Source organism: Beauveria bassiana (genome assembly GCF_000280675.1).
Source record: "Beauveria bassiana ARSEF 2860 unplaced genomic scaffold BBA_S00008, whole genome shotgun sequence".
NCBI lineage: Eukaryota > Fungi > Ascomycota > Sordariomycetes > Hypocreales > Cordycipitaceae > Beauveria > Beauveria bassiana.
The window spans coordinates 186,068-210,929 of NW_007930843.1; the positions used below are offsets into that span (position 1 = coordinate 186,068).

At 51.8% G+C, this 24,862-nt stretch overlaps 11 protein-coding genes across 11 annotated transcripts in view; 6 read left to right on the plus strand and 5 right to left on the minus strand.

Annotated features, from left to right (window-relative positions):
* Positions 1-1,350: 1,350 nt before the first annotated feature.
* BBA_03695 (replication factor A protein 3) lies at positions 1,351-1,859 on the plus strand (the record flags this gene model as incomplete). The annotated part of the gene is made up of 3 exons (XM_008598792.1): positions 1,351-1,503; positions 1,615-1,717; positions 1,786-1,859. 3 exons carry the CDS (start codon positions 1,351-1,353, stop codon positions 1,857-1,859), a joined length of 330 nt encoding a protein of 109 aa, XP_008597014.1.
* A 60-nt stretch (positions 1,860-1,919) lies between these two features.
* On the plus strand, positions 1,920-2,366 carry BBA_03696 (uncharacterized protein; the record flags this gene model as incomplete). The annotated part of the gene is made up of 1 exon (XM_008598793.1): positions 1,920-2,366. The coding sequence occupies one exon, from the start codon at positions 1,920-1,922 to the stop codon at positions 2,364-2,366; it is 447 nt and encodes a 148-aa protein (XP_008597015.1).
* Positions 2,367-2,523: 157 nt separating this feature from the next.
* On the minus strand, positions 2,524-5,911 carry BBA_03697 (RhoGAP domain-containing protein; the record flags this gene model as incomplete). Its single annotated transcript, XM_008598794.1, has 3 exons — positions 2,524-5,514; positions 5,564-5,611; positions 5,660-5,911. The coding sequence occupies 3 exons, from the start codon at positions 5,909-5,911 to the stop codon at positions 2,524-2,526; spliced, it is 3,291 nt and encodes a 1,096-aa protein (XP_008597016.1).
* A 507-nt stretch (positions 5,912-6,418) lies between these two features.
* Positions 6,419-7,854, minus strand: BBA_03698 (nuclear protein SNF4; the record flags this gene model as incomplete). The annotated part of the gene is made up of 4 exons (XM_008598795.1): positions 6,419-7,080; positions 7,148-7,297; positions 7,354-7,477; positions 7,558-7,854. The coding sequence occupies 4 exons, from the start codon at positions 7,852-7,854 to the stop codon at positions 6,419-6,421; spliced, it is 1,233 nt and encodes a 410-aa protein (XP_008597017.1).
* Positions 7,855-11,307: 3,453 nt separating this feature from the next.
* On the plus strand, positions 11,308-13,349 carry BBA_03699 (vacuolar protein 8; the record flags this gene model as incomplete). Its single annotated transcript, XM_008598796.1, has 7 exons — positions 11,308-11,338; positions 11,432-11,517; positions 11,565-11,685; positions 11,735-11,854; positions 11,909-12,154; positions 12,214-12,963; positions 13,018-13,349. 7 exons carry the CDS (start codon positions 11,308-11,310, stop codon positions 13,347-13,349), a joined length of 1,686 nt encoding a protein of 561 aa, XP_008597018.1.
* Positions 13,350-13,863: 514 nt separating this feature from the next.
* Positions 13,864-14,445, minus strand: BBA_03700 (mitochondrial inner membrane protease subunit 1, putative; the record flags this gene model as incomplete). The annotated part of the gene is made up of 2 exons (XM_008598797.1): positions 13,864-14,031; positions 14,098-14,445. 2 exons carry the CDS (start codon positions 14,443-14,445, stop codon positions 13,864-13,866), a joined length of 516 nt encoding a protein of 171 aa, XP_008597019.1.
* A 358-nt stretch (positions 14,446-14,803) lies between these two features.
* Positions 14,804-15,679, plus strand: BBA_03701 (translation initiation factor IF-3; the record flags this gene model as incomplete). Its single annotated transcript, XM_008598798.1, has 1 exon — positions 14,804-15,679. One exon carries the CDS (start codon positions 14,804-14,806, stop codon positions 15,677-15,679), a length of 876 nt encoding a protein of 291 aa, XP_008597020.1.
* Positions 15,680-15,895: 216 nt separating this feature from the next.
* BBA_03702 (uncharacterized protein) lies at positions 15,896-16,519 on the minus strand (the record flags this gene model as incomplete). The annotated part of the gene is made up of 2 exons (XM_008598799.1): positions 15,896-16,419; positions 16,504-16,519. The coding sequence occupies 2 exons, from the start codon at positions 16,517-16,519 to the stop codon at positions 15,896-15,898; spliced, it is 540 nt and encodes a 179-aa protein (XP_008597021.1).
* A 1,011-nt stretch (positions 16,520-17,530) lies between these two features.
* BBA_03703 (amidase-like protein) lies at positions 17,531-19,903 on the plus strand (the record flags this gene model as incomplete). The annotated part of the gene is made up of 9 exons (XM_008598800.1): positions 17,531-17,593; positions 17,680-18,080; positions 18,131-18,549; positions 18,609-18,708; positions 18,765-19,056; positions 19,114-19,229; positions 19,291-19,437; positions 19,489-19,565; positions 19,629-19,903. 9 exons carry the CDS (start codon positions 17,531-17,533, stop codon positions 19,901-19,903), a joined length of 1,890 nt encoding a protein of 629 aa, XP_008597022.1.
* A 2,107-nt stretch (positions 19,904-22,010) lies between these two features.
* On the plus strand, positions 22,011-22,706 carry BBA_03704 (acetyltransferase, GNAT family protein; the record flags this gene model as incomplete). Its single annotated transcript, XM_008598801.1, has 1 exon — positions 22,011-22,706. One exon carries the CDS (start codon positions 22,011-22,013, stop codon positions 22,704-22,706), a length of 696 nt encoding a protein of 231 aa, XP_008597023.1.
* A 1,510-nt stretch (positions 22,707-24,216) lies between these two features.
* BBA_03705 (Trypsin-related protease) overlaps positions 24,217-24,862 on the minus strand; it is a gene marked incomplete at both ends in the record, with an annotated part of 1,090 nt that continues 444 nt past the window's right edge. The window contains 2 exons of the mRNA XM_008598802.1: positions 24,217-24,595; positions 24,648-24,748. Coding sequence (XP_008597024.1) covers positions 24,217-24,595; positions 24,648-24,748 — 480 coding nt within the window. The remainder of the gene's footprint in view (positions 24,596-24,647; positions 24,749-24,862) is intronic.

Genomic DNA, 24,862 nt, shown 5'->3' on the forward strand with positions numbered 1-24,862 from the left:
GTATTGCTGCGTCCATGTAACGAGGACGTTTTCTTTTCTCTCCACTAAAAACTGTCAATCTTACTCCTTCTTCCCTACCACCTCCGTCTCGTCCGCTCTATAGGTACCTCATCATCACCGTGGCCTCGTCACCCACTCGTCCTGTCATTGGACGCGTCCCATCTCTGCCCTGCTGGTTCTACCTTATTAGGTAGTTCTTCGCGTAATCTATCCCCGGCAAAACATCTAGGCACTTGGTTCCCTCCTGGTACCCGCAAGTGCCACACGCCGCAAAGTAATCCCCTGCACCCCTGGTGTAATTGAGCTTTCTTTGCTCGTCATAATTCTCCCCAACCAGCAAAACGTCGGACCTAGTCCTACGTAATCGGCCACGATCTGTCTCGATTCTGACAAGCGCTCGCGCTGTCCTGCCACCATCCCCAGGGGTTTTTTGGGCTTGTTGTCGGCTAACAGCGTACAAGTGGACGAAAACCTCCGAGATCTTTGGTACGCCGTTTCGTATTGATCAATCAATTTCTTTGTTGCATTTTCCCTCGGCGGAGAAAGACTTTTCGCGCATGCAAAATGACGAAATCCATCAATTTATGGAAACTAGACCGACATAGATAATGTAGGTACATGGCCATGTTCCCCGCGAACGCACACCCAGGCACCACAGACGTCATCGGGCAGGGCGAATCGCTTTGCAAGACTCACTTGTAACGCGACGTTTTCGCCACCCACGTGAACCCCTGCTCGAAGCCCGTCCTACCAGTAAAATTCGCCCATTTGCAAAGACGATGATACACTACTGCATTTTACGCATGTCTAAGCCAGGGACGCTTTTCACTCTGTTCTGCATACTAGTTTCGCATGTTTGTCCTGTTTTCTGGAAAGTCTCACCCAAGGTTTCCGCGGCGGTCAGTGATATTCAACCACTAGACAGCGTATTAAGGAAGTACCAGGTTTCAATAGTCCATCATCACACTATAATAGAAGTCTCAACATTCCTCTAATGTATAAAGAGCTGCATCACGGCGACGCCGGCTAGCAGGATACGCTAATCTTCCTCAATCCTGTCTTGTTGATTCAAATTCTTGTATCGCCAGAAAGCAGGTATTCCACTGATAATGTAGTTCACAATCCGTCGAGTCACCTCGCGAAGCTTTGTTGCATCCGGAATAGACACGCAGTCACCTGACCTCGCGTCAGTGCACGTCATGCCCCACCCCCCACTCTCGAGACGCGCCTCGTCGCGCGCCGCTCATCAACCACTTGTACTTCATATTCAATCTCGAAAAAAAAAAAAGTTGAAAAATATCATTTTCAACAAGAAAAAAACACGAGTATCAAGTCATCATTCACGCAATCATGTCAGAACACCTTGCCGCGCCTCGCATCACCGCATCCAACCTAGATGCCTTTGTCAACAAGCACGTCAGCATCGTTGGCAAGGTCACCCAGCTGCGCGGTGAGCAAGCCACCATTGACGCCGACGGCAACGTCACCATTCTCCTGAATCGGGTACACAACATTCACCTTCGCCGCTCTCCCTCTAGGAGCTCATTCATCATTCATTCTTTTTCTTTCTCCGCTCTTCTCACAATCTGATACTGACGGAGGGACGAATTGCAGGAAGCGCACCTCACCAACGGCAACGCCGCCCTCTTCATCGGCAAGGTCAACCCGGACCTCTCCATCAAGGCCCTGAGCTCCCGCGACGTCGGCGCCAACATTGGTATGCATCATCTTTGCTCCTTTTCTAAATAGCTTGGCACTAATCTAACCCTTCCCGCGCAACAACAGACATGGGTCTCTGCTCCCGCGTCGCCGAGGTCGCTCAGTGCCACAAGGCCCTCTTTGGCGGCACGGATAACTGAAGCCGCCGTCGTCTCCTGGTCAACCATGCTAACGCCGTCGCCGCCCCGACCCGCACAGCCATGGTCTGGCCGCCCAGCGCTGCCGAACAATTGGCCACGACTGTGGCTCCTCCCGTCTGGACGCTAGAATATACTCCGTCAACAGCGGCGACGGATTGCAATGACCAGGATGAACACGGAGACGACGACGACGACGACGACGACGACGACAACGACGATGACGATGACAACGATGACAATAACTATGATCGAGCTGCTGCATGGAGCCAGTCTTCGTCGCCAGCGTTGGAGGCACATGGTTCTGTCGAATCTCCGTACATTCCCTCTGCGCAACCTGTATTTTATCCCTTTTCGCAGCCCGCTTCGGGCATTGGTCCGCTGACGCCGCTGTCACCTGTTCGACAACTCTTGGATTCTGCTGACTCCTGGTCAGACTTTGATGCCGACTCAGAAGTACAAGGCATCCTCGACGACATCTTGCAAGGTGTTTCTGATATAACATTGTAAAGCAGAAAGTGTGACGGCAACGGCCAATCGCAACTGATGCTTCTATTTCGTGCTTTCAAACTCTGCTTCGTTCATTACAAGTTCTTTACTCTGAGAAACCAAAATCAAACAACGCCTCTAGTCTTGCACGTGTAGTGGCCTCGTCGCTCCACCTGCTTCATTCGTTCTCACTTTTGTTCGAGTCAAGTAGTTCCTTGGCTGCCATCCACAGCTCTGCTACCTCGTCAATGCTGGCCGGCCTCGGACGCAGCTCGCCTTCTCGGTTTCCAATTGCTCCTCTATCCAAGTTTTGCTCTTCGCCGCATTCCATGCAAGGCTTGCTTCGTCTACTCTCCGCGCTCGTGCGATGCCCAGAACTCCTCTCACCCCAAAGAGTAGCCTGTTCTCCATTGCCATCGACCTCTGCAAACCTGACTCGAGCCGCTGCAGCCACATAATCATTATCCAATTTAAGGCTGCCTGCTGAAACATCGCCTTGCTGTTCGCCACCTTGCGACCCAGCTTGCTCTGATGCAATCGCCGCATCGCGAATGCCCTTTAGCCGCTCAGTGAATCTTTCGAATACTAGAATTCTTTTCTCAGCAGATTCAGCCCTACGCCGCCATATGCCGACATCCTGTCTCAATTTGCTAGCTTCTTCTCGTCGCTTATCGTCTGCCCCCCTTTGCAGCAGGGTGACCTCCATCTCTTGCTTGATCAGCCTATCATGTAGAGAGATGATGACATGGTATAGAGCCGCAACTGCCTCGGAGTCTTGGCTTGACTCGGGTGATATTTCGCATCCGTGATACATGTTCAAATGACGAATGATGGACTGTGTATCCTCATATGCGGGCAGACCATCCTGGGAGCATTTGGCCCATGAATCGGGTTCCTCCTCATCATTGTACGGACGCCTTTTCTTTTCATTACTGATGTGAGAGTTTTTTATTCGGCTTTTGCCCGCATTGATCAAGCTTCGTATCGCAGAAGCTCTCAATGAGACTCCGTCGCTGACTGACGATCGCAGCACCTTGGCCGTAGGGCTCTTCTGTGGTACCCCGTTTCTCCAAACTCCCACCAGGGCGCGCTGACTCGGCTTAAACACATCATCATCGTTTTGTGCAGTCAAATCCGTCAGTGGACCGCTTCTAGCTCGTTTGAGCTTTTTCGGATTAGCTTTGACTGGGCTGCCCGGATGGCTTCCTTTCGAAGACTTGGGCAGACCACTTGCAGTTCCAATATCGCTTGGGGTACTGGCTAGACCAGATGTGTGGGTGCCAATCTTTCCGGTGCTGCGCAAATCACTAGCTCTTGTTGGGCTACCAGTCAGAGGCTCCTGCAGTCTTCTTTTATATCGCTTCAGTTGATATTTCGAATCTGTTGCGGGAGATTGTGCCCCAGTTCTCCCTGGTTTGACCTCGGCGCCCAGTACGCTATTAGGCAATGTGCCGTAGATCTTGTCTGTCTGGCCATTAGGAGCTTCACGAGGTAATCCGTCTGGTGATGAAATTGCTCGAGGCTCAACGGGTGAATAAAACTGAGGCGGAGTGCCTTGCCCTGAATTGGCGCGTATCTTTGGCGCTTGTACCAGGCATTCTTGGTTTTCGTCCACCACTGTCGCATTTTCTTTGCTACTTAGATGACTGGGACATTTTTCAGCCGGGTCCGGTTGAATTTGAGATTGAGATTCAATGGATGATTGTCTAGGCGGTACCGTGAGCCTCTTTCTCTTCACTGGGGAGTCTGTTTTCGTTTCAGTTTCCTCCGTCATGGTCGTACAGCTTGCTTGGGCTCGGCTGTCTGTGTCCATTGTCGGAAAGACACTCTTTAGCTTTGATTCTTCCTCTATCACAGCGTTATCACCGAGGTGTGGCTGTCTAGGGCTTTCTTCCATGGTAGGGCTCAGTGTATTAACGCTGGCCTTTTGTCTCAGAAAGCCCGAAGCACGCTTGGGTGCGTTTGTAGATCTTGGGAAAGCGGCAACTTCATTTTCGGCATCTTCAGTCGTGTTTCTGGTAACAATCGCCGAGCTTGGCCGTATCTTCGAAAAGTCTTTTGGAACTTTTGTCAAGAATGTTTCCGAGGCTGACGGCCGAAGCGATGGCCTGCTGAAGCTGCCACCAGACGTATGTCTACGTCTGTGCGTGCCCAGCGACTTCATCTGTCGAACAATATCTCTCCAGTTGGAAATCAGCATTTCCGTTACTCTATTGGCAATGAGTATCTTGTCAACGGCCGGCTGAACATTCTTGGTGCTACTTCCAGGCCTGTTCTTTCGCGTGTCCTTGCGGACTTGCTGTGTAGCTGGTGGCAGCACAACGAGGCCAGAACCTGGAGCGGCAATTTTCATTGTATAAGACGAAAGCAAATCACCGACAAGCAGCGGTCCGAAGCAAATGCTGAGCGCGGCATAGCCCATGAGGTCTGTTGTTGGCAATGGCAAGCCAGCGTCATCTTCTCTTGGGGCCAGCTCAGCAATGCGGCCAATCATGCTAAGCAGCCCGAATATTGCGCAGATTAGCTCTCTTCGGTATTGTGACTCGATTGTCCCAATGGCTAGCGCGATCAATCTCGCTCTGACTTTGGTTTGGTTCGTTCGTGGAAATTCGGGCTCTGCGTTGAGCTGCGATTGAACAGCTATGAATGAATCAAATAGGAGGAGGGAACCTAGTATACCACCGGGTAGTGTTGACAAGAATCGTTTCAATGTAGACGCAATATCATGAACAGAGTATTGTATATGTAGTGGTAACGTTGCTGATCGTACAGTCCCGGATATGTCGGCGCCGCCTTTGTCCATGTGGCAGTAATAGTCGAACAGGGCACCAACAACCTTCATAGAGCCAGGAATCCGGAAAATGCCGCGTGTGTTAGCATACTGTGACACATACTGGGCAGTTGCCCTTATGCATGTCGGTAAAATCAAAGCACACGGCGCGTACTCTGTAGGCAGGTAGAGGGAGCTTTTGCCGCTGAGGCGCACCATGGATTGAAGGTCTAAGACACTTGGAGCTTCCCTTCTGCTGTGAATTAGATAGGCCAAGTCCGATGCACTTCGTCGGTGTCGATATTTTGGAGAGTCTCGGTCTTTGGAATCTGAAGGCGGCCTTGAGCTAGACAAGAACATGCGACGAAACCATCCGCGCTTGGACTTTTCGTTGTCAACCTGCCTTGGTTAGCATATGCCTGCAGAACCGCGCTGGAACCCAGCTTACTGGTTTGTTTGGGTCAAAATCATCCAATATTAGTGGCCTGATTCCATGCTTTTGCTTGTTAGTTACGAGCCCAGACACTACGGTATTGCTCCGTACCTTTTTGGCCAAGCGATTGTATTCCTGCACAAAGATGGCCCGATTCTCAACCTCGTCTGCGTCTCTGAGGAGACCAAGATCGCCGCTGGTGGAGGTCCAGGTATGGCTACTGAATAGAGGTCGGTCATTCAGCAGCAGACTATGGAATGTCGAGCTCGCAGGCAGCGGCCTGTCGAAGGCGCTTTCGGGAAGCACCAGAAGGGGCGGGTTGAGGGACTGTGTGCGCAGAGACGTGCTTGCTTGGGATGCCATGACCAAACCTAACGAGTCGGATCAGCCACGCATGATGGTGCGAGACGCAAGAGATGATGGATACGAATGTGAATGGGAGAAGTGATACGCCCCCTGCCAATTGGCAGTGTGCGGTGCCTACTGGTGGCAGCAGTTGACACCTGCCAAACGCGCGTATCACAGTAGACCAAACAAAGTGCACAGAAACATGCAGTTGACAGGTCAACGTGGCCAGGTGCCCAATTGGTGCACAATTTGTAGGGCAGGATATTGTGAATGATTCTGGCATATTCATTCGCGGGAAAAATAAAGCATTCTGAGCTCTCGTGACAAGAGAACATCCACGTGCCATGGTATCGATGACCACAGCTCTACTTGCTGTCTATAAATCATAGGAATAGGCGAATCATATGCCAAAAGAAAACAACAGTCTTGCCGTAGATTCCATCCCGTGCGCCGAGTATAATGCAATGCGCCTTTCCCAAGACCCCGTCTTTTACTCCGTTACCAGCTTCCACGTGGGAAGGCTTATTGCTTTTTGACCTCATCTTCACCTTCTCCACATAGCACATATTTCAGGATATCCGAGAGCGAGATGACGCCTTTGAGCTTATTGTCATCATCAACCACGATTAGCCTGTGAACTCTGCTCTTTCGGACAGCGTCGAATATAGCGTCGAGTCGGTCATCTTCGCTGCAGGTGTAGATGCCTGGCGAGTCGTCTGGGCGTTTGCAGAGGGCCTCTCCAACAGAACCACCGAGATCCTCGTACACGCCGCCTTTGATGCACGGAATAACATCAACTGCTTCGAATGCGTTGAGAACTCGGCCTTCGCTGTCGAGGATAGGAATGCAACTTATATTGCCGTCCACCATGAGCCAGATGACGTCAAGTACTGTGGCATTCATCGTAGACGTTACAAGATTGTTGTATGATCCGAGGTTGATTTCTCGAACAGTCTTTTTGAGCATGACAGTATAGTCGGCATTGTTTACGGCAATGAACTTGAGGATACGGTATTGTGTAATGACAGAAATGAGTGTTTCGCGGCCCGTCTCGTCGTCGACGTCGACGAGCGGGATTCTGCGCGCTCGGGTTTTGAGCATCTGCCTGCATGCTTCGAACAGCGGTCGCGACGGGTGAACGGAGAGAGTCTCGATTGGGACGGCGCCGATTGCTTTTTCGATATCTTGGGCACGTATTAGTTGGCGCCTGAGCGGGGTAGACGAATGAGGGGTTCGGGAGGAAATTCTCACCACGCAGACTGCGGAGTCGGAATTGATCGAGCTTGCTCATCTCGTCGGGATACTGTATATGGTATTGGATAACATTGATGTAGTCGGTGCTGGTCAAGAGACCGGCAAATCGCGATGTCTGCGAGTCCCATAACGGGGCAGACACGATCGCTTCCGGAGCAGTCAGCGGAGGATTCGATATTGAGCATGGACCAAGATGAACGCACAATTCTGGATCAAGATATTAAGGCTCTTTTTGATGAGCAGGTCGGTGTCGAGGACGATGAGGCGGAAAGACAGTGGCAGCACGTCGTAGCTGGTGCGCACCTTGAGAAAATCGCGGATGGCTTCCTACAAGTAGGAAAAGGGTCAGTGATCCAGGCAGACAGCGGCCGATCGGCGCAGCGGCAGAGAAAGGGATGCCGACATACCAGGCCCTCTTGCTGCTCGCGGTCGAGGGGACTCGGAGTCTTGTTCTCGGGCGCGGAAGCCATGACGGTCGGGGTGGATGGCCTTTGAGCGCGCAAGTAGGATGAGGGGGCCACAATGGGAGGGAGCGTCAACTCTGGCAGAGCTGGCGCATCGTCGGTAGCGGCAGGTCTGGGCCCTCCGGAATTCAAGCGAGCGCCGGTGCCGGGACTGCCAGCAGGCTCAGATTGCTGGTCGGCGGCGGCATGTGCGGGGGCATAGGCCATGTGAGCGCTAGAGGAATCTGCGCTGCCCTCCATTGTGGCATGTGTAACGAGACGGGAGGATGGGCGGGTAGGTAGCCGGCGTGGCGTTTGGGCGGATTTCAGGCTGCAGGGAGGACGGGAGCAGGCTCGAGGGCGCGAGTCACTTGACGGACAATGCGATCGTGAGGTCAAGGTCAACGGAGGGGGAAGAGGTGGGGTTGAAGATTGGCGCACAGTGTAATTCGAGAGCGGAAGCGGCAGCAGAAGCAAGACGCAGAGGCAGAAAAGCAGAGGGTTTCAGTGGAAAACTGGGGCTCGTCAATAATGATGAGCTGCAGAGTGAGCTAACACTGATAGGTATCTAAGGTATCTAACTAAAGCAACAGCGCTTCAGCCCCGAGCCAGAGGCTTGCATGCCCACAGTGCGTGTGCTAAGGCATCGAGTGTTAACTTTTGATGAATGCCTCTGTATTACGTACTAAAGTCGGTATTCAACGACTCGAATCATATTGCCTCTGTGATTTATCTATCCAAGTTACTCCTCTGAGTTTTCTTGCATGCATTCCTCTTTTTTCCCTTCCCTTGCATCCGTTGCCTTCTTTTACCATATCTTCCGTAGGAATCTAAATCTTCACTATACGAGACAGTAATGGCTTACAGCCTATCACATTGAAGATCGAATTAAATTCGATGGGAAATACTCTGTAGATTGGCGCACTCGGACAATGGCTTCGGCTGTTGTTTACTTGACCCATACGCAGCCAGAACGTCGGCACTCCGGGCTCGGCGGCGCCAGGCCGCTGTTCTCCATCATTTTGAGAGTTCTTTTAATGGATCGAGAATGGTCACAAGTTGCGACTGTAAGATTCGATGAGCTGATTAGCGATGTATTCAACGAACTTGCCTTCATCGCAGTTACTCGAGGCGGTGTCACACTGTCTGGGCGTTTGCAGAGGGCCTCACTAACAGCCCCAACGAGATCCTCGTACACGCAGTAGACCCGCCCTCCTTGTCATTGCTCCGATCGATCTGATCGTACTCGTCTTGTTTGCAATAATGGCTCAAATTTTTCTCGTAAATCGTTAAGCCCAAAGTATGGAAGTTTTACATCACACATACATTGCAACTTGTACGGCTTGCTTAATAGAAGAGCTATAGCGAGTCAAGCTACGCGACCAACGGTAGACTAATGACCGAGTCACAACAGAAAACAGCCATCGACAACAGTTTTAGTCTTTCCTCATTGCGGTTGGGAGGTTTTCTACAAAGGTCTCGATGATTTCAGCACCGACTAACAAGCTACAGTGGGTTGTAGTTTCACATCAATCACAATCATAATAGACCCCATCGCTTAGCGTGCTTCACGTAATTCTGCTTTAATCTAGTCGATTGCTGAATCACGGAGACTCGAATGATTATGGTAGAAGAGAAAGTAGCTTGTCAAGTCTGGAGTTACCAGAGAGAGGGTTAATTCGTGATAGACCACTGATTTGGTAGGAGCGAAGAACACATGCAGATCCCTTCCTTGCGAGGGAGTATACCGATTCATACCAGAGGTTACAGACTTGGTAGAAGGCATTCGAAGTCAGAATACTTTTGCGCAAGCCCTGGGTGTGATGAACGCAGCTTTGAAGGAGACTATCGTAGTCACAGGCAGAAAATGACTTGTCGCGTCCATGAAGAGTCCAAATCTAAATATCGATACACTTGAAGCTAGATTTATGAAGGAACAATTGAAGGAACAACAATGATTGCGGTAGACTTAATACATCGCGAGGAAGAGAATATCTGGATAGATGAGGAGTAGGTTTAGTGGCTCTTCTTACTTTTGTCGGTTGTCGACGTGAGCTTGAGAAAAGACTTTGAATTTGAACACTTTCAGTCTTGCTTTATTCGATACTAGTTTCCCAGCGGTGGTTTCACGTGTAACTTGGACGCCATATATCAGGCGCTCATAAGTCTTGGATATAGAAGCGTGTGGTTGTGCACCCATTGGATCATTGCCGAAAAGCGATGAACGAGTGATGATACCGCAATAGGTACAGAGTACAGAGTAACGCCAATGTAGTTATGGGGCAGGTGAAAAGCGAAAGGACGAGTAAAGGGCTCAAAGTGGGCAGAAAAACGGTAGTCTCTGGCAAAAAATGAATCAAATGTTTGACTTGACACCATCATAAGTACTGGCTGTAGCGGGTTAGAATCATGATGGACTGCCGGCCGGGTGTGCAGGTGACACACCAGGTAGCATCACATGGTACAGAGACAGAGACGACAGGGTTGAGAAATGCAACGGGGCACGGAGTCTTGTGAAGACGCGAGCAGCCAAATTTGGCATGTATGTATAAGTGTATTCGCATCCTGAGAAGAGGCGTTCTGAGAAGGTTGCACAAGCCGCGCTGTGCAACCTAGATGATGGCTTGCAGCGATGGTGATGGTGGATTCGGAGGGGTAGGAGAAACCGATGGAGCAAGACACGAGCCAAGGGAGTGTATGCGCGACGCGATGGGAGAAATGCCTGGGGATGTAACGCATTATTCTCTCCATGTCGGCATGCTAGGCTACCTAGTGGCGGTACCGGGCGCTAGGAAAGTGAAGCGTTGGCACGAAGTAGATGCGATTGAGGTGAGTACGAGACGACAAGGGCTGTTGATTCGGTGTATATGGAGTCGTGTGATTTGCTTGCTTGTTTACATACGATAAGGCGAATGATCAGGTCTACTGGATATTGACCTCTGCCGTATGTACTAGGTAAACCTCTTTCTGAATGGTTGGTTACCCAGCACACGAAGAGTCAAATTTATGTTATGACGCGATGCTGGGCTAGATGACAGGGGAGCGTAGAGTCTCTGTGGGCTGCCATTAGGCACAGGGCGCTTGGCAGTGGCAGATTGGCCCGTAACACTACTGTAGAAAGCTGATGACAGCTCCTAAAATGACCTCCCATACCCCCTTAAGCCCTGGCTGGGCAGCCCCACGCCATCTAGCATCGCTCCAGCAATTTAGAATTGGTTGCCGTTGCTTGGTTACGTCGGCCCGTAAATACCTACCTGGGCAGATAACAACTACCTTAATAAATCACCGGTACGTACAGATTATGGAGTCTACCTAAGGTAGCGCTCTGCTTTTCCGGACTTGTCCCTCATCCGCGGCCCTCCACACCTCATCTCCATTACCTTTTCCTTCCATCAACTACCCAGCAGCTGGGCTGTCGACTGACCATCTCATCGTCTCTCTGGCCTGGCTTCCGACGCCCGTTCACTCTGGTGCCACTTCCCACACGCCCCATTCCCGGTGCAGCAGGAACGAGACGCCGCGCCAAAGCAGCTTTAATCTAGTAGCCTCCTGCTGAGCTTCGCCTGCCTTCCTGCACCCGAGATTCTCCACCAGGCCATCACAGCGCCGACGCAGACCAAAACCTCAACAAAACAACCCATCGTCGTCGACACCACCTACCTCTGCCATCGACATTTCGGAATTTGCTTCGCCGCCACGGCCATCGCGCCAGCCATGGGTATCTGTAGTTCAACGTGCTGTCGAGGTCCGTCTTGCTCCCCCGACCCGGCCGTGCACGGCCTCGTTTGGCCCTCCCGCTATCGCCATTCTCCCACTCCCTGACACTTGCCATCTACAGGCCGATCCCGAGATAGTCTCTACGAGCCCGTCCTCGCCGACAGCGAACGTGAAGCTGTCGCCGACCTCCTGCAGTTTCTCGAAAATGTCTGTACCCTCCCCGCCCGCCCCGACCTTGCTAATCCTCCGAATAGCGTGGCGAGACAGACTTCTTCTCCGGCGAGCCCCTCCGAGCACTCAGCACCCTGGTCTTCTCCGAAAACATAGATCTTCAGCGCAGCGCAAGCTTGACCTTTGCCGAGATTACCGAACGCGGTACGCTTGCTACCCGTTTCTGCTGCTAGAAGCTGCCTGCTGATTTTAGTCTCAGATGTCCGCGAAGTCGACCGGGACACCCTCGAACCTATTCTATTCCTCCTCCAAAGCTCCGATGTTGAGGTACAACGAGCCGCCAGTGCTGCACTCGGCAATCTAGCTGTGAATAGTATGATCTAGCTTCAAATTCCTTAACCATTATGACTCATTAATCATGATGCAGCTGAAAACAAGGTTCTCATCGTCCAGCTCGGTGGCCTCACCCCGTTGATCAGACAGATGCTGTCACCAAATGTCGAGGTGCAATGCAACGCTGTTGGCTGTATCACCAATCTTGCTACACATGAGGAGAACAAGGCCAAGATTGCTCGTTCTGGTGCTCTGGGACCGCTGACCAGGCTGGCCAAGTCAAGAGACATGCGCGTTCAACGCAACGCTACCGGTGCCCTCCTGAACATGACTCATTCCGGTACGCTGCTCTTCAAAATGGTTGCTCAGTGTGATACTCAAAACTAACAACCATGCCAGATGAAAACCGCCAACAACTTGTCAACGCTGGTGCCATCCCAATTCTGGTACAGCTCCTCGCCTCACCCGATGTTGACGTTCAGTACTACTGCACCACCGCTCTCAGTAACATTGCCGTTGATGCCAATAACCGACGAAAGTTGGCCTCGTCAGAGGCCAAACTCGTACAAGCCTTGGTTGCTCTCATGGAGTCGTCCTCACCCAAGGTTCAGTGCCAGGCTGCCCTTGCTCTCCGAAACCTGGCCTCCGACGAAAAGTACCAACTCGACATTGTCCGAGCCAACGGCTTGGCGCCTCTGCACCGTCTCCTCCAATCATCCTACCTCCCATTAATCCTCTCTGCCGTCGCTTGTATTCGCAACATCTCCATCCACCCCTTGAACGAGTCTCCCATCATCGAAGCCAATTTTCTGAAGCCTCTTGTCGACTTACTCGGCTCGACTGAAAACGAAGAAATTCAATGCCATGCCATTTCGACTCTTCGAAACCTGGCCGCCAGCTCGGACCGGAACAAGGCCCTCGTTCTGGATGCCGGTGCCGTACAAAAATGCAAACAGCTGGTGCTGGACGTACCCGTTACTGTCCAGTCTGAAATGACTGCCGCTATTGCTGTGCTGGCTCTTAGTGATGATCTCAAGTCTCATCTGTTGAACCTTGGCGTCTGCGACATCTTGATCCCCTTGACACACTCGCCGAGTATTGAAGTCCAGGGCAATAGTGCTGCTGCTCTTGGCAACCTCTCTTCTAAAGGTATGTGCCCTTTCCTTGTTGATAGTTTGCAGACATTAACTGCCCCATCTGCAGTTGGTGATTACTCGATATTCATTCAAAACTGGACCGAACCCAATGGTGGCATTCACGGCTACCTGTGCCGCTTTCTTCAGTCTGGTGATGCGACCTTTCAACACATTGCTGTCTGGACCTTGCTCCAACTGTTCGAATCAGAAGACAAGACACTTATAGGCCTCATTGGTAAGGCCAATGACATTATCGAACACATTCGAAACATTGCAAACCGCCAAATTGACACGGAGCCCGGCCTTGAGGAAGAAGACGAAGGTGAAGTTGTCAATCTGGCTCAGCGTTGCTTGGAGCTGCTTGGGCAAAGCATGTCCAAGGCTCACATTGAAGGTTGATTTTACTCTTGGAACAGTTGGAGGGTGACAGTCACATTGCATTGTGATGGTCCTTCGAACAGAGCCGCAGCAAAACTGCGGACAGTGATTGGTATTGAACGTGTCTTTTGAGTCTGAGGCGCAACCGGCAGAGGGAAAGCGCAATGCTTTGCCCACATTTTGAAGCCACTTTTCATTTTTCGTGTCCGGAGTTTTTTTGTTTGGTCGGTGGCTTATGCTGGCGCCCTGCGTGCCACTGCCGAGTTTCAGTGGCAGGTAGAGGTTCTGAGCCTTGACAGTCTCAGTTCAGCTCTCTTTTCTCCTATTCATCATGTACAAAGCATATGCAGCGCATTATTGCTGCTAGCCCAGCATTTTATAATTTTCGATTTTATGAGCCCGTCAAGGTTGCGATGGCACAGTTGAAGGATGGTGTAATTGAACAATGCGATGCTACCATGGTATACCCGAATATGCTGCTTTTATCCCTAGTGATTTTTGCACAGTGATGATGATCACTACAGGCAATAGACTATTATTCTACCTCTTGTAGCGGATTCTTGAACCATTGGCGTTCGCTCCAGGGCAAGACCTTTGCCACTACCTTGCCCTGTATAAGGGCGAGAGGCAACGGCCCAAACGTTCTTGAATCTCTCGAAGCGATGAGGTTATCGCCGATAATCCAACAGTGGCCGTCTGGAACCTGTACAAGAATAAGTGAGCCGCTCTCAGAAAGATGACGAGCATGGCAAATAGCATTCAAGCTTACCTGTAGCATGGTATCCTCGCCGTGCTTCCCCGGCGTCCCGATCGACACGTAGTCTCCCGGCATACCAACAACGCGCTTTACGCCCATGTCGTACTTTGCAAATGGCATCTTGTACAGCACGAGGTCGCCGACGCGCACGCCGCGGCCGCGCCGGCACCGCATGTTGGTGCCGATCCAGTCGCCGTAGGTGGAAAAGGTGGGCAGCATCGAGGGCCCGTCGGCGGGGCCGACCTGGAACCCGTGCGTCTGCAGGAAGTGCCAGGCAAAGCAAGCCTTGGTGAGGCCGAGGAAGAGTCGCACGCCGGGGCGGCGGAAGAAACGAGACGCCACGAGTGGGCGGGATGGCATGTTTGAAGCGGGCAAAGGTGGTGTGTGGTGGGTGTGGATGTGTGTGTTCTAAGGAAAATTCAAGGGCTATGAGTGCATTGGGGAGCTCATTGTGACTTGGGTCAGTCGCGACCACGACTGAGAAGACGGGCCTCACAATGAGATTATCAGAGTTGCTTAAGGTGAGGAATCGGGGGCTTGGTTTAGGTGTGATTTACGGTCGAGTCAATATGTGGGGCACTTGGTGACTGGCGGCGAGAGCTCTCGGAGCTCCCCATTATCCATGTCAAGCTCAAACTTGTTCATTTCCTCCTCCATACTCACAAGATACCCTCTCGATTGGGTCTTTTCTTCCACTGACGGTTGAGACACGGCGACAATGACAATACTTGGCAACTCTCGATGTCTTTTCAACTCGCGGGCCGCCCTGCAGAGGGTCTTTTCACTCTCGCCGCCCGCCGCCGCCGCCGCGGCCGCTTACCACCAGGCACGCGCCTACGCCGTTCCCCCCTCCCGTCGCGGCCCGCGCGGGCAACATCTCGCCGACTCGGCCGACCGCGTCGACGGTGGCCTGCCCTACAGCCCGCTATACACGACGGCAGCGGCCCTGCAGCGGTCGCAAAAGGACCGCATGCCGCAGGATTTCGAAATTACCGACCCAAAGATCATGGTCCTGGAGAATGGCTCCATCGCGGGGCCGCTGGCGACAAAATTCGTCTTGAGCAAGCTCAACGTCAAGACGGAGTCGCTACGCATGATTCGGCCGTACGTGCCCAAGGGCTCGCCGCTGCCGCGCAAGGGCGGCAAGGCGGCGGCGGCGACGGCTGAGGATGGTGGCGGCAGCGAGGACGGGGAGGCGGCAGCGCCGACGACGCAGGAGGAACAATTTGCGCTGTGCGAGATTGTGAATAAAAAGGAAGCCTTTCAAAAGGAGCAGGAGCGAAAGCAGCTGAAGAAGGAGAACGCTAGGCCAAAGACAAAGGAGATGGAGCTGACGTGGGCGATTTCGGAGCACGACTTGCAGACCAAGCTGCGGCAGCTGGCGGGGTTCCTGAACAAGGGCATGAAGGTGCAGCTGGTGCTCGGAACCAAGAGGGGCGGGAGAAAGGTGGACGAGGAGACGGCGAAGGCGCTGATGAACAAGATCCGGGATGAGGTGCAGGCGCTGGGCGCGCGCGAGGTGACTGCCGCAAACGGCGATCTGGGAAGGACGATGAGGATGAATTTCGAGGGCGTGGTCAAGAAGCAGACGTGAGGAACCGGCAAACACATGGTAAATGGAACATGCGGTTGAGTATGGAAAGGCTCATCTTTGTATTTGCTTCGGTGCCAAGTACACAGCACAGTGTGTAACAACATCATGTAAAGTAAAGTCATCTAGAAAATTCGAGCACCTTTTGTCTTGCAAGCTTTTGAAAACCCCCGAACGCCAATATGTCGTAACGAAAACAAGCAAATATGCAAGCAAGCCTCACATGATTTCGTCCAAATCATCGTCCACAGCTGTCTGTGCCGGCTTTGCCTCTGCATTCTCCTCCGTCTCCCAGCCTTCGTCCTCGTCCCGCTCTGCCCGCTTTCCATTCTCTTTTTTCGTCCTCGTCTTCTTCGCCACAGCCCCCTCACCTCCCCCCTCCGCCTCGCTCTGTTCCCCCTCCTCCTCAACCACGTCCTTATTAATCGCATCCCAGCCCTGTCGTCTCTTATCCACCGTGCGCTGCCTGTCCCAGCTGCGCTTCACTTTGCTCGACGTGCGCTCCAACACCGCCTCGGCCATTTCCATGCCCTTTTCACGGCGCCGCCGCGCCTTAGCCGACACGCGCGCCTTGCGTTGGCTCGTTCTCTTTTGTACGCCCGCCGCGTGGTGCACCGCGAGCACTGACGGTCTCTCGGTGGGCTTGCCGCGCGCGGGTGGCGCGGCGGTCTTGAGGGACTTGTCCGTGTCGATGCTGGGTGAGGTGGCGCGGCGCGCGGCGCGGGACCGCTTAGAGGGTTGGGCTAGAGATAGGAGAGAGGCAAAAGGTCAGCGGTATGCGTGTGTTGGCTGGTGAAGGATCTTTGAGGAGCCATGCTGGGACGTACCTTTTGTTTTGGCCATTGTAAAAAAGTTGTGATTTGGGACAGATTTCTGCGCCGTTGTGATGGTGGGGGAATGTCGGTCTACAACTTTTTTTCTTTTGCTGCAGCCGCTATCGATAATGAGCATTGGAGACGTGGGGTTTCGCGACTCGGGCGGAAGATCAAGTAACTTATTATTAGGTAGATGCGGGCACATGAGATGTTACTTATTAAAATCACCTTGGAAGGAAGCGAAAATCAAAATCATTATAAACATATTCTATTCTGATAGATAGTAGTTTGTGCTTTTTTTTTTCGCCTCGAGATACTGTTGCAATCCCCCAATCTTGCTTCTCCTCGTTCATTCAACGTCCTCGTCAGCAATTAGAGCCTTCCCACGCAAAACACGTTAGCGTAACTCAAGCCAAGCTGCACTCGGCAGAGCCAAGCACGGACCGCACATCCGTCTGAGCATCAACAACTGTGCTTGATAAAGCTATACTACATTCAAATTTTTTTAAAAAAAGTTACAAACGTAGGAATTCATGCCGTCTCAGATACATGGCTATAAAGAGTAATGCTGAGGGACAGGGGATTAAAGGCCCATATTTATCATCATGCCGAGATCAGATTGCGCATTGCTTGCTGCCTTTGACTCGACCTACGGATACTGCAAACAGTCATATTTGGCAGCTGGGTGATGCGGCCTTGATGATATCTCTGCTGGGCGGGAAAAAAAAAAGTTTCATATGATGGTGCAGACACGCAGAAGAAATGTTCAAGATAATAACAAATTTATGCTGTGCGCCACGCGATGCTCTCCACTAATGTACCTGCAGGATGACGTTCAGCGCAGCATCGCCGCCGGTTTGCCAGTCCGGAGTAATACTGTCTGGGACATTACGCTCGGCTAGTCCAGCTTCGGGACGAGCTGCTGCCCCAACGACGCACGTCGAGCACAATCATCTCCTTTTCCCCTTCTCATGTGCCTCATATTCCATTCCCATCTCCATCGCAGACTCAAAAGACTGCGAGGGTGAGCACCGTCAACATGAAGCCGCTCTTTACTGCAGTGATTGCCGGAGTCAACTACCTCCTTCACCCCGAGATTCTGGTAAGCCACGCTCTCCTAGATGCTGAGACATGTTCACCCCGAATATATCCCTATGCTAATTGTTTCCTTGTGTTTTTTTCTTGCAGGGCTTGATTGAAGAAGATATCAACCCAGATGCCGTTCTCCCCGTCACGCTCATCAGCACCGAAGAGCTCAACAGCCCCAACCTTGATGATTTTCTCAAGGGTCTCGAGCTCTTTGACGATGTTTACTCGAGCGAATTCGCCTTTGCATTGGTAGAGAAGCCAGGTGCCAACGAGACAAGTCACGCCAGACGGTCATCTGTGGCCGGCAAACACACCTACACTGTGCAGGTCACCGACAGCCGCCCCAACGCGCGCGCCAAGGCGTCGGCCTTGTCCACCCTGCCCACGGGACCGTATATTCTGCACGGCAAGGAGCTTCACCAAGCGTACAGAATATACGAAGATGAGCTGCGTGCTTTTTCAGCAGGCATCGTGCCTGAAAAGCATGACGCCTTTGACCGGTGGGACCGCTCCCCTTTGATCCGAGACAATTGGCTAATCCTTGTCGCAGTTTCGTTGATCTCGGTGATGCGCTTCAAAATGGAACCCATCGGCCTATTGCTGTACCGTCGCGGCTGTACTTTTCGGGTCCGTCCATCAAAAAGCCGCTCTCTGGCCTTCGCTACGCCGTCCCGGAAGACTTTGATGTGAGCGGTCTGAAGACCACTCTGTCCAGCCAAAATTGGACGTCTCTCCATTCAGAGGCTGCCTCCAAACACGCAGACTACGTTCAGTTGCTTCTAGACCAGGGCGCAATTATTGTGGGAAAGACAAAAGATGGGCAGTTTGCCGAGGGCACGTCGTGGGTGGACGCGACGGCGCCTGTCAACCCTCGCGGCGATGGAAAGCAGCCTGTTGGCGGCGCGGCCGCTGGCGCAGGCTCTGCTCTCAGCAACTACACCTGGCTGGATAACTCCATCAGTCAAGGAGGTAGGATCTGTCGTGCGGGCCGTCACATCTCGGGAACCTTTGAAGCTGACTCGCCATAGCACTCGACGGCACACTGGCCCAAGCCGCTGCGTTTGGCTTGTTTACACTGCGCGTTACCGCTGAAACCGCCTCGCAGCAGGGAGTGCGCGTGAGCTCTCTGTGAGTTATTTAATCATCTACTCAACCTCGGACCTTTTTTTGACAGAGTTTTCTAGAAAATTTCAGTCGACAGGAATTTCGAGTCGCAGTCTAGAAGATCTTGCGCATCTGATTGCACCGTCATTCAAGCTTCCATGGCAAGCGACCGCTAGGCCGCAGCGCATCGTCTATCCCACCGACTTTGCTCCCCTCCTCTCCAAGAAACAGCAAGATCTAATGGGCGAGTTTGTCGCTGCCTGGGAAAAGGCTCTCGGCATCAAGGCGGACAATATTAGTCTGGTAGATGCCTGGGCCAAGAACCCGCCGTCGGAAGCCGGCAAGCAGACGCTGCATGATTATCTTGGCCACGTAAGTAGAAACGGCTGTCCCCCAACTGAAACAATCTCAATACTGAGGCAGCAAAAGGCCGCGTATTACTCTTTTTGCCACGACTTTTACCACAACTATGACGAGTTCCGATCTGCCTTCAAGACCAAGTTTGGCGAGGCGCCTTACCTCGAGCCGAACGTGGCAGAAGAATGGTGAAACCCTCCCTTGTAGTGAGCATTATTGATGAGGCAACCCAGTAGCTAACTGAAACAGGGCTATTGGCGCAAAGACGGACGGCCGGGCAGCGGCGAAGAGGCTTGCGGTCTTTTCTGCCTGGTTCGACAAGAACATTGTGCCTACCACCGCAGATGCCCTTGCCAAGGCCGCCGTCATTGTTCCTGTCCTTGGACAAACCTCTTTGTAGGAAGGTCGTACTGCAAACCCTCAAATATGAATCTGACACCTCTGCAGGAAATTTGACTCAGACAAGGGACTTGATCCCAATATTCTCGCAGCCCTTCTAGGTACCCCGCAGATGTCGGCACCATGTAAGTCACCCCCATTGAACTCAGGCGTTGGACGGGTACAACGCTACTAACACGCTCTTCTAGTTGCGCAACTTGCCATTGAGACTGGTGAAAACGCTTACGTGCCCTTCTCCGCTGGGGTTATCGGCGCCAAGGGTGACGACGTCATGCTCGTCCAGGCCATGAAGCGCACATTCGACATGGCCGGATGGCGCGTCCACGTTGACGCGGGACGTTTGACGTATCCTGTGGGAACCAACTCCCGAGGCGTGGACGATCATTACCGGGATCCATTTCCACCGGCTCTTCCGGGCGGAGTCTCGTCTACAATCGGGGGCGAAGAGGTCAAGGAGCTGTAAAGACCGATAGTGGCTTGTGAGAAATACAACTTATAAAAGAGTTATTCATGTCATCTATCGGAATCCAAAGTATGCTCGCTCGAATTCGCGCCTAGACCCGACGTTTCCGCTCAACTGTCTGCAGGTAGAACAAAAATCAATTGTAAACAAGGTGATACTCTGAATCGTTCCGGCATTGCGGCAGAGCCCGAATATCTCGGCCACACTCATCCATAATTGCTCATTTCCCGCCCATTCATCAGTCTTCGTCGCTTTGTTGAAAATGGAAGAAACTACTATTTGCTCTAGCTGGTCTCGCTGCAGATAATGTGCCGCTTCGGGGGTTGCAGCAGGGACTTGTGATAGAATGGTGGAACGCATGGTGCCATCACGCGACAGCAGCTCGGCCGTAAAGAAGCGGACGAACCAATTGACAATGATGTCAACTGCTTCGCGAAGCGAGTCCATTCCCTTTCCACAGTGGTTTGCATATGCCCCGAAAAAAAGCTTGTGCGTCGACGAAATGTGTGAGAAAGGATCGCCGCCACAGAATCGGATGCACCTAGTGTTCTTGACCAGGTCATGGCGGCCTTCCTGACATGGTAGAGAAGTTGATAGGACATTCGTGGGCTAATGGTGCCAAGTATGCAGGATCCACATGTGCAATGAAAGATTATTCGTAGTGCGAGGTCATTGTCTTGATGTATTCGGCATTCATGGTCTTGAGCATGGGCAGTGATGGTGTTTGCACACTGATGTTCTCCAATTCGATTGGTTGATATATTTCAATACCCAGGTGCAAACGTTATAAGCCCAGTTGGGCAATTTGAGGCTGAGGCCATGTGATGGAATTTTCCCTCATTAGAAGCTTCCATCAGAAGGTCCAAGGGTCTTGTACTAAACATATCGCGCGCCTCGATCAGAGGCGGGAATGTGCGCAGCAAGTAGTCAACCATAGTTACCTTGCCAGAGATAGCCGCGTAATGGAGAATAGAGTTACCTGCTCGGTCAGCAAATGCCCACGAAGGCAACCGGGATACAGTAGGGAAGTTTCGTAAATGCCTTTCGAGTTCTGCAGGTCAAGATTGGCAAGACGGAAGGAAAGGTAGCCGGCGCTGGATGGCAACTGGCAGCTGGCAGCACGCCTCTGCTGCCGCCGCTGTGTCATCAAGCAAAAGTGCCACAAATCGGGGCAGCCACAAAATTGCAACATGCGCAGAGTGTGCAAGTAAAAGTCGCTTCAAGTCTGGTCATTACTCGATCCGCGCCTTGGTGACCCATATTACAAACTTGTCTGATGGTTCGGAGAGTCTCGTCTGTTCCAGCAAGGCCAGTTCCAGACTAAGATAGCTTGTCCAGCTGGTTAGTCTCAGGCAAGGGGGTGACAAAAAAGCTGGCCCTTTCTCGCAAGGCGTCCGCATCATACTTAACGAAAGGTGCATAGAATAGAAAATAATAGAAAATGTTTAAAAAGTTAATAAAAGCTACGAGAGATAATTTAGGCACTAAAATTTAATCTCGTCTTTATTTTAGCTAGATAGACATTTTCTAGGGTTTCTTAAGAATTATTTAAATACAGGTAGCTAAACTTCAGTACTCTCGTTATGGGCCATTTTTTTTGTCACCCGCGTGTCAGGGTACATGCACACCTGCTTGAATCTCTCCGAGAAAATGAGAAGCAAGCTAACCGCTTTGTGGTATGGTACGTAAGTCAACCGAACGGATGGATCAAGATGGTCGTGGTTGGTAGGATTGGACAAGATGCAACTAATTGACGTACACAACGCAAATTACGCAACTGATACTCAGCAGGGTGTTTCTTTTGATTCATATTGTAAAATTACCTTCTTTTTCTCCCTTCATATTAGATGGCTTGCGCTGGCCGCGTCATGGTCTTCCGGCTACGAGATCCGGCTTGACAGCCAAATGGGGCAAGCCCGAAACTAACCAGCCTTATTACGCCATCACCAACAGTTGTCAAATCGTTCACGATGAGTCACAACGCCGAGTCTGAAGCATAACGTTCTACGGCTCTGCAGCGTACCATATATATATTGATCTACTCAGCGACATAATATAACCTGGCCGTTATTCCTGGTTTCGTTGAAAATCCGCGTATAAAACTAAAATGGCTGTCGGTAAACCTACCCGAGAGGATGTTGAGCACCAAATCTATGTGTGGGCGGCCATGCGTCACTATGTCGTTGAAACACTGCCAATTGGCCTTCCAGCGGTGCTGCGAACCGACATGCCCGCCGGCACCTGGGAGTACGTTGGATTCGAGCCGACCAAGGAACAATTCGGCGCTGCTGCCGCCCTTGCCCTACAAGATAAGCAGAGGTTTCTTACCATCATTGCAGATGACATGGCCAAATACCGGGAAATGGGCACCGCGCATGGCTTTGACATTCTTGCCGAGGAAGCGCTCATGACGTTGGGCCTGACGGAGCTACCTTTGCCGTCGGACAAGAAACAATCTTTTGTCAACGAGTTGGAGACAACACAAGCGGGCATCGCTACGCGCTGCCGGCTCAAGGTGACTGCATCAGAGGAAGAAGGCAGCAAACCTGCTGCGGGAGGACAAGTCGGCATTCACAAGGAGATGGCTGTCTATGACAGAATCAAGACCGAGGAAGGCATGCGACGAAGAGGTCTGGGGACGCTGGTGATGCAAACGCTCACCGCCGAAGCATATGCAAAAGGCGCCAAGACAGGATGGCTCATAGCTTCGCCGGATGGACAAAAACTGTACACTCAGCTAGGATGGAAGCAAGTTTACTGGGTCCTCATACTGGGTAACAAAGATATCATCAAAAACCCATGAGCCGCGGGAGCAGATGGGGAAAATGGAACCACTAAATAATTAATCACCCTACAAACCATAGTCAACTGAGGCTACTGACATATATTTCGTATGTTGCTACGTTTCACGTACTTGATGCCCAGAAATCCGCTCCCCGAGTTATAGGGCAAGCAGCCATAACGCCGACTCCAACAAGGCCATATCAGCCATCCCAGCTGGTTGTATACATCCCGGGTCGACAAAGGCCCGAGTAGACTCGTCCGTATTAATTTCGCTTCGATTGCGCGATTTTCCCCTCCTTTCTTTTTTTTTTCCCCCATCAGACGCCAGTCAAAGCCGCCGTCAAACCCAGTTGGCCCTACATCTCGAACCGAAAAAGCCCAGTCCAGAAAGGCTTTCTGGCTTCGCAGGATTAGACATTTCAGCTACATTGATGTGGCCCCTTTTCTGCGCGGACCTTACGAATTATCCTAAAGTTGTCGATGCGATCGGCACCCATCGCAGCTGACTGAATCGCCGCATCAAGTTCGTTGTGGAGTAATCAGCTGCACAACTATGGAGTACTAGTACCACTATTTCTCCTTGAATGCGTGCTGCCTTGGAATCTGTGGTGATGTACATGGCCATGATATTTTTCGTAAGTTTCGGCCTTAGTGACCAGGTGGTACCATGCAAGGGGTTCTCGCGTTGAATTGCCATCTTCAACACCTCTCAAGGGTTCAAGAACTAGTTCTGTGGAGTACATGTATAGTCAAAACAGTCAGGCGTCGAGACCGACCTGAACATGTATCGCCAAAAGAGTCATGAGTCGAGATTGTCCTGAGAATCTGGCTAGTAAATGGCAGGGGTCGGGCGTCCTTCATGTCAGACTTTCACGGGTTGGACAGTCGCAAAGCAAAGCACAGGAGGGTCCAAGCCTTGCAGACCCCGTAGATTGGCCGAGCATGTACGCAAGGGTAAAGCACAGCGGCAGTGCCGGCGGCTTGCACTCAAGATAGTCGCCAATTTTCTGAGCTCATCACAAATTTCTGCTATATTGTTGCTTGGCGTGCCTGACACACCAGGCGCCGGGGCGACCGTTTTATCGTGCTTGGCCATCTCAGAAGTGGTGATTCGGTCCACGAATGCTTTGAAACTAGTAGTAAGAGCTCTAACTGTTGACTGTAATTTACAGTCCAAGGGGGGATAGCTCATTTGAAACTCTATTCAGATTTTCAGCTATCAAGGGCGCGAAAGTACCGTACATAAATGTCGGTACCACTAACACTACATGCTTCTTATCTAAAGATCCTTCTTAGCACACCGAGCAAGGTTGACCAGATCCCCCACAGGCAACTTCTCTTGTTCTTTGGATAGCTTTGCGTTGATCAAGCACTGATCTGAGCGCAAATTTTGGTCCGCGCATACTTGTACTCTGTCGATGCATTCAAGGAGCTCCAGCTCCGACGCGTCAGGGCTCAGTTCACGACCCTGGCAGTACATCAAAGCGCTATAGCACTGGATCAGGTCAGTTTCTGGGCGCCTGCAGTAGTTATTCCATAGCAGCAAGCCTGTTCCTGGTCTCGTTGATCCAGTCGATATAGCTGCCAACTCTCGTAAATACGGTGGGACTGTCGCCGCAAAAAGTATTTGCCTTTCTGTCCTTGATGCTCCAGGACACGATACCAAGCAACACCTGTGTTTCCGGGACGAAAAGAGGACCACCGCTATCCCCCCTGCATGAGTTCTTGCCTTGTCCACCCGCGCATATAAAGGTATCTCTGTCAGTTATATGCTGGTCCTTGCCCTTGGCGGCACAGACCTCACGTGCGTGGACATCAAGAACGACCTTGCTGAGTGTTTCAACTTCGACGACGGGTTTCCGTTTCCCATCTTTACCCTTATTTAGCCCTATAGGGGTTTGCGTGCCCCTGCCCTGTGAATTAGCATATGTACATGCATGTGATGAGCTATGGCACTTACCAGCCTGCCGATATCCCGGTGGTATTGACCACGGCGTCCCCACCGACCAGAGGAAGCCTGGCGTACTCAATAGCGTCGCTCTTCTCGATGGGAGTTGATAACTTCAAGATGGCAATGTCGTTTTCTTCAGTTCCGCCCGGTAAGGACCTGAGCCTTTTACATTCATCCCCATCCCATGGCAAGTCTGCTGGGCACGAATTTGGCGAACCTGGTCC